The sequence below is a fragment of the Prosopis cineraria genome, unplaced genomic scaffold (genome assembly GCF_029017545.1).
Source record: "Prosopis cineraria cultivar Desert tree isolate PC_DT_omini unplaced genomic scaffold, ASM2901754v1 PC7, whole genome shotgun sequence".
Lineage (NCBI taxonomy): Eukaryota > Viridiplantae > Streptophyta > Magnoliopsida > Fabales > Fabaceae > Prosopis > Prosopis cineraria.
This window is the reverse complement of record NW_026555338.1, coordinates 35072593-35080538: the sequence shown is the minus strand read 5'-3', so window position 1 is coordinate 35080538 and position 7946 is coordinate 35072593. Positions and strand designations below refer to the sequence as shown.

The 7946-nt window shown below is 30.2% G+C and overlaps 1 protein-coding gene across 1 annotated transcript; it reads left to right on the top strand.

The window, feature by feature from the left end:
• The first annotated feature begins 2494 nt into the window (after nucleotides 1–2494).
• LOC129316793 (transcription factor bHLH162-like) lies at nucleotides 2495–3354 on the top strand. Its single transcript, XM_054961166.1, has 3 exons — nucleotides 2495–2636; nucleotides 2770–3117; nucleotides 3208–3354. The coding sequence occupies exons 1-3, from the start codon at nucleotides 2499–2501 to the stop codon at nucleotides 3352–3354; spliced, it is 633 nt and encodes a 210-aa protein (XP_054817141.1). The 5' UTR covers nucleotides 2495–2498.
• Nucleotides 3355–7946: the final 4592 nt, after the last annotated feature.

The window sequence follows — 7946 nt, the reverse complement described above, 5'->3', positions numbered from 1 at the left end:
TAAACGGTTGCGCTGTTGGGTTTAAATTATTTTTGTTGAACTACTGTTTTAATCAAACCAAACCATTTTTCTGTTTCCAACCACATTCCTGCCTCTTTCCTGGATTCTACTCGCCACTCCTATCTGAATATTTAATGGCTTCCCTTCTGCAGTTCATTGAACAACACTGGGAATTAAATATTTCAAAACCATTCCTTGTTCTTGTTCAATGTACTACATTCGATAAACCCATGAATTTTTGTCCCTTTGCATAGTAGACTTGACTTGTGGGAATTGTTTATATTGTATTCATGTGTAATTCTCAAATGTTTTCGTCGATGGTTCAAAAGTTAAATCATTTCATGGTGCTCACACCAAACAGAATAACCTAGCACCACGCCGTTAAACCTAGCCAAGACTAATCAATTTTAGGTTTTGTAATTTTTTCGTACGTTGGGAGAATATCATTCTATCAATTATATGATTTTGTAATTTGTAATGTATTATATTGTTAGGAGTTTAATTTAAATATCCTATTCTTTGTTGTAATTTTATATGGGAAAATTTAAATTCAAATGAGGCTTAACTTACAAAATTAATTATGTGGGTGTGCATTTGTTTTTTTAATGAATGAATGGGAGGTCCTCTCTAACTATTTATAACCCATGTATGAGAAGAGAGCTCCGTATAATGTTTAATCCATTTTACAGAAAGGAGAATTATGTATTTACCTATCTTTTGTTATATTGAAAACAATTTAAAAAAATAAAAGAAAAGAAAAGTCTCTGCAAACTACACAAATGACACATCAATATTGAGATAAGAAACTCCAAAATTTGAATCCAAATATTAAGGCAAGAATGTTGCCTCTTTAATTAATAAATCAAACTCTACTTAGAATTTTCTTTGTACGTTATGATCAAGTAATTAATTAGTTCGATTATATTTTTGCAATAATAGGAAGCATGAGAAGTAGCGAAGTAACTAAAATCTTCAAATGAGGAAATGACAGATCAAAGAATTATACCGCGTACGCGCTACCTGCTATCCAAGAATATAGGTATAATTAGTTGAACTTGCAAATATATTATTCAATTCAAATTTATACAACCTTAAATTCAACATTTGAAAAATTATATAAAATAAAACTGTGGAAACCTCACTCGTTATCAGATCTTTGCCGATGTGAATTATAAAAATTAATTCATGCATCCAATTAATTTTTACAAATTAATATCACAGCTGCAAACAAAATACAAATCAATCCAAGTTATTAATATGTAATATAAATGTATAATAAGTTACATTATTTATAAAATTTAAATAGCATGAAATCCAACCCGATTTTTTGCTTACCTTCAAACCCTTTTTGTTTGGGTTATATATAATTAAATACTCTATTCAATATTATAAAGTATGTTTTTTAAATATCATATTAAAAAAATATAAGATATTTTAAATCTTTTAAGATGTAATTCATTCTTTGACAAAAAAAGGTCTAATTAATATGTTTTTTAAAAATTCCTTAATTATGGCTATAATTAATAATATTTTTTAATTAATATAAATTATTGAATAAGGATAAAATAAAAATATATATAATTTTAAATGTCATTAATTAATTTATTAGGAAATATAAATTAATTAAAAATATATTATCATACTAAATGAATAGAATAGAAAATTGTCTAAATGCATAGGATTAGCAAAGTCAATTGGCTTTATTTCACCTTTATGGACGGGAGAATGACAAATTAAAGAAGTCCAAAAGTATCAATTAATTTAATTTATTAAGTGTTAACTTTTAAGAATTTGTAACCTTTTTTAAAATTTTATAATTTTATTATAATAAATTCATAATTTATTTTTTAAATTTTAACATGGTTGAAAAATAAATAAATTTATTTTTTATTAAAATTTAAAATATAAATTATAAATTCATCATAAATAAATTATAAAATTAAAAATTAAACTTATAAATTTATAAAAGTTAACATTTAAAATTTAAGTTAAATTGATTGATTCTTTTAAGATTTTTTTATCACACTCCCTTCATGGACGGCATGCGTGTGTGTGTATATATATTTATTAAAAAAAAGGTCAAAATCTTTGACAAGATATTGGGGTTCGAAAGTTAACTGTGATTTGCCAATATAGGAATGGCGGGCTTGGCGTGGCAAATACATCGGATCGGATCGGATCGCATGAACATGGACACAAATAGAACACGGAACGGTATCTGCACAAGACACGCGTCAATTCAACTTTCTACTTCGATTGAATCACTGACTACTCTCTCTCTCTCCATTTTTTGACACTAGAACAAGAACAGTACTGACGTCTGAAAAGTGACGTTTGCGCCGTGGTCTCTTTTTCCCACTTGCTTTAATTTCCAGAGCACCCATGGTGACCCACTGTCCACATCTCATGTCTGTCTAGCAGTCTATTTAATCTGGTTAGACCGGTCATCGGCTTCATTCCCAGAATTCAAAGTCTCAGAGTTTTGGATGAAATTAAGCATGCAAATGGATCAGCCTCGATTTCAAGCTCCTACGCCCACCAAGATCGAAAGAAGGCTCATAGAGAAAAACCGAAGAAACCAGATGAAGATCCTTTACGCCAAACTCAACTCTCTTCTCCCAAACTTCAACCCTAAGGTCTTAATTTCTCTTTTCTTCATGCATGGATATGGATTCGAGCAGGACTTTTTTATTATTAATTATTTGCTATTTTTTCGAGATTATATTAATTAACTTGGTGGTCTGATTAAATGAATCATTGCTTGCGCAGCAAATGATTCCGCTGCCTGATCAGATAGACGAGGCAATAAACTATATAAAGAGTTTAGAGGCAAAAGTGAAGATGGCTCAGGAGAAGAAAGAGAGGTTCATGGGAAAGAAAAGGTCACATGCTTGCTGCAGCTCTGGTTCTTTTGAGACCATAAAGAGAAGCCTGAATTCACCACAGATTCAGATTCATGAAATGGGTTCGTCACTTGAAGTAGTTCTGATTAATGGTTTGGATAATCAGTTCACTTTCTATGAGATTATTCGCATACTGCACGAAGAGGAAGTGGAGGTCGTAAGTGCCAGTTCCTCACTCGCCGGAGATTCAATGCTAAACATTGTGCACGCGCAGGTATATATATAATCGTCTTAATCTTCCTTCACGTGTTCTTAATATATATGTATTTGAATTTAATTTCTGATTTCTGACTTTGTTTTGCAGATTCAGCCGTCTTTGTATGAATTCGGAGCCACCAAAATAAGTGAGAGATTGAAAAGGTTTGTGTATGGATCGGCCAGTGATGTGGAAATACAGCCAGCCGAGCTGCAAAATTATTTCCAAATTGGTACGGTTACATGGGACTACTAAGTTAATATCCTGTATTAAGATGCTAAATCCTTTGTAAACCAAGCAGAAATTATTACACGAGCTCATGTGAACATGAAAAAGTAATGCCGTTTTACTTATAATTCCCTGCCTCCACGACATATCACCGCATCTTTCTTCTTCTTTCTATTCCAATACCAACGGCCCATTTGCTTGCTTGAAAAGAATAAAATGAAATGAATTAAAAAATAAATAAAATAAAAATAAAAATATAATTATCAAGATGTAAAAAACAGATAAGTCAACTATATTCATACCAGATATGGATAATTTAGTCTATAAAATTGTGAATGCATGATTGTAGTGATTCTCATATTTGATGTATATAACATATATTAAGTTTTCCCATGTTTACCACATGAGAAATTGAAAAATTTAGGTTATTTTTTTAAGTTGCAATTATTATATTAAAATATTGACAAGACTACCGAATTTGTCCTTAATTTAATACATTAAATTAAACTATAGACACATTACTAAAAAATAAGGGTTTAATGATAAAAAATGTTAATAAATGTTTCTTTGGATTTCTAAGAATATATAAAAAGACATATAAAATTAAATAAAAAATTTATTTTAAAAAGAATTATACTATGAAAAGGAGGGAGTATATAATTAGAGTGGCCTAGATGATTTATGTATATATGGTCAGTTTTTGGAAGTTTGAGTCGATTCCCTTTTTTTTTTAAATTTTCTTTAGCTGATCAATTGAGACATATCTCTCTCTATTCAATGCAAGGGCTGCTCGGCTTCAATTTCTATGCCTTACGAATAATGTTGTATATATGCTAACTAAATATTGCATCCCCATCAGGAAGCCTTTGCCTCCAAGAAATTAAACTGGCAAACTAACAATTGGGATAATCAATTCCACAGTCCAATCTTGTTGATGATAAACTTCATCGTTAAAATCTCAGACCAATTAGTAGAAGTTTTTTGTTAAGAAATAACATGACCATATTTATATCACTCCAAAATCAATATATTGGAGATCAGAAGACTATTCTTGGTGTATATAGTCTCTTATATACACCATCATTTATTACTTCTAATTAGATAGAAATCAGGAGGTGGTTTGGTTATGTGTTTTGTGTGTGTGATAACAGCTAGATTTTTCTTTTATGTGACTAAATGATGATGGCTAGATATTTAATTTTCTTCTCAATGGCTTATCTATGTGGCTCAACTTGTGTATATGATACATACTTTAATTAAGATGCTTCTGTTTAATTTCTTCCATTCTGTAGCTAGAAAGAATAAACTTTGGGAGCATCTTCTCCTGCTGGTTCGGTCTAGCAACTTCATCTGAGAATTATACACTCAAAATGTTAGTATAATTACGCTAATCATATATGCGCTGTATTATCTTTTTGCCCCTCCAGTCTGATCTGACAAATCATAGAACCTGGAGACTATACCTTGAACTCTATGTCAGTCATAGATCCATTGAATTAGCGTTATGTTTAATCATTATATAATTATTTAACTACTCTTTTCAGTCTTAAATGTAGGACTGACTTAACCAATTTATGGATATTAAGAAAGTTGGTTAAGTTTGCTATTTACAACAATGATATGAAAAAATGTGTGACCACTTCATCTAATCATTGAAGTTGGTGGAGTGGGAAATTTTAAAAGTGCAACTGTATTCCCCTGGAACAGAGAGGCCAAACGTCCTGGAACGGAGAGATTCTCGAATATCCCTAACCCATGCCAGACATTTCATTTTCCATTTGGAGGGGGGGAGAGAGAGATTATTAACTGATATAGAAAAGGAGTGAGAAATTTGTGCCGAGGGCATTATGGGGAACAAATATAATGGGAGAAACAAATTGAATTGAAGTGCTTTATTATTTAGGACCAAAACGCATCTATCGAAGAGGTCTTTTATTTAGGACAAGATGGATTCTAATTAGGGCTCTTGACCCTACACACACAGTTACAGAGTACAGCCAACTTGGTGACGAGTTTAAAGTTTCTGTAGGACAAGGAAACTACTTTATCACAAAACCCATCATCACAAGAAAGTGAAGATGATAATTAACCAGAGCAGTAGGTAAGAAAAGAACAGGAATTCTTGAATGGTGAGACGCTGAGACATCACATGTGATCATTGGTGATAAAGGGACATGTTCACCCCAAACAAGTTCACCATGATCTACTGATCGACCAATATCTGAAAATTGAATAGGGGGCCATTATATTGAAGAAACGAATGAATCAAGATCACTGTTTTCTTCCAATCACTGAAAATATTAGTGTGGAGAATGGCATGCAGGGATTGGCGGCAATCCTAAGGGTTTTGTCCTTAGTCTAGAAATTTAGATGCCGGTTAATTTCATATAAATTAATCTTTGATGTTGAAGGACAATGATGACAAAGAGGTTAACACGCGTTTTTATACCATCTGAACGAGATTTTAGGTGACATCGAGGCTGCAAAACTTAAATTAATTAATACCGCAGGGCATTCTGTAGAAGTACTCGAATGATTTCTTTGTGGTTCTTAATATGAAGGTTTTGATGAGCATAACACACCCCAGAGAGGATGTATAATAAGTTATGCTCGGTAACCACATAAGAACAACGAATCAGACTATATTTAGTGTGTTTTGTTCGAGTGCCACCCACGATGTATTAAATTTCATGATAATCCATTCTAGCAGAAATTTGGCAAAACGAACAGGAATTCCAGGAGAAATAAACATGAATCAACGAGCCATAGACAAATTTATGCGTTATTTGCACCACAAGAGGGACAAAGCATACTAATAGTTTCTTTTGTTGAAAGAAATATACGAATATGAAGACGTAGGTATACGATACAAGCACACACGACATGCATATAGAACAGACACAGACAGATTCATCTTTCATTTTATTTGCTAAGGAAACATAACCGCCCTCTTAATTCTTCTTCTCAGTTCATGAAGGATCAGTACCGCGATTTCCAAGATTTGGTTTTGGCGGGAATCTCCATTGCTGCTTTGTGTATCATCTCAAAGGCATAATTCATGTACGACGCTAATTTCTTCTCATCTATGAATCCTTCTTCTGCTCTAGTTGTCACTCTTAACATTCCCATATAGCTTATTATGGTAATAACAAGACTCTGCAGCATTAGCGGATACGATAGATCGGAGAATTTAGTTTCTTCAACGCACGGAGATCAGAAGAAATATAGGGTATTTAAAAAAAAGTAATTGATATAAAAAATAGTACGATTGGCATAAAATTATTATTATTCGTTAATTTAAAACGAAGATACAGTATACCTGAGGTGCACCAGACAAGGTAAAATATAAGCTTTTTATTGGAAAATCAGCCACAGCTAGTTGATCCAAGGGTCCGACCATATTCGACATGAATAGACTTGAGTTTCTTATCGTCTTATGGAAGTGTTTAGCCACTGCCTACAACACATGAGAAACTGATTATTAGCCTTGATTAATGGATAATGCAGCTTATTAGAAATTTCATATAGATTATAATTATAATTAAGTTAAAGGATTAGATTGAAAACATGTGAAGATAAAAGAGGGCAAAAAAGTAAATTTAGCAAACTGAATAAAAAAGTAAATTTAGCAAACTAAATAGAACTAGAAGAAAATAACAAGAGTATAGTAGGGTCAATCTTCACACTGATTGGCACAATCATACTCATTAATGTGATGAAATTTAAACTATTTAAATTTTTGATAAAGATGCTCTAAATTTAAAGCACTCTTTTTAGATAAAATCTTACATATCAATAAATCTGATTAAATACATTTAACAATTTTTCTGTCAAAATAAAAATATAAACTTTTAAAAATACTTATCATTTAATATATTAATAGAAGGGATGAAAATTAATTATAGAAAGAGAGAAAAAGTAATATTAAAATTGATACATTTAATAAAACTTTAATATACTTAAAATGTTTTATATTTTGAAATAAATAAACTCCTTCAAAAGTACCCCTATAATTTAGGATAGAGAGAGTATTATTTTATATTTATTAAAATAAAAATATATAAAAAATTGTTTATCATCAATTAATGTGGTATAGATTTATTTTGGAAGGTTCAATTTAATATTAAATTTTTTATAATTTTTATATAGTGACTATTTAGATGTAATTTGTATAGTTCATAATTAAAAATTTTTACTTGTATTTTTTTAAAAATTCTAGTTTTATATATTTTAATTTTTAATATTATATTTATCAAAATAAAAAATTATAAAAAAATTTAATATTAAATTTGAACTATGCAAAGTATATGGATAGTCAATACTTCTTTCGTTAAAAAACGTAAGGTATTTTTAACCAAATCTCACATTTTAATAAAGTAGTTATCTATTTTCAAACTAACCCTATCTTTTATATTTATCCCTACTAAATACCTTATAATAAATAGAAAACCACTATCAATAGAGATAAAAAGGTAATAATTACATCTTAAGAGATTAAAAATGCCTTACATTTTTGAACATTCAACTTCTTCAAAAATGTCTTACATTTTTAACAAAAGGAGTATTAATAATTATAAAAATTTTAATATTAAATTAGATTTTTCAAATTAAATCTAGAC

Coding starts and splice junctions, on each gene's coding strand:
- LOC129316793 (XM_054961166.1), top strand. CDS start 2,499: ATGCAAATGGATCAGCCTCGATTTCAAGCTCCTACGCCCACCAAGATC. Junction 2,637..2,769: donor TCCCAAACTTCAACCCTAAG/GTCTTAATTTCT, acceptor TTGCTTGCGCAG/CAAATGATTCCGCTGCCTGA. Junction 3,118..3,207: donor TAAACATTGTGCACGCGCAG/GTATATATATAA, acceptor TTTGTTTTGCAG/ATTCAGCCGTCTTTGTATGA.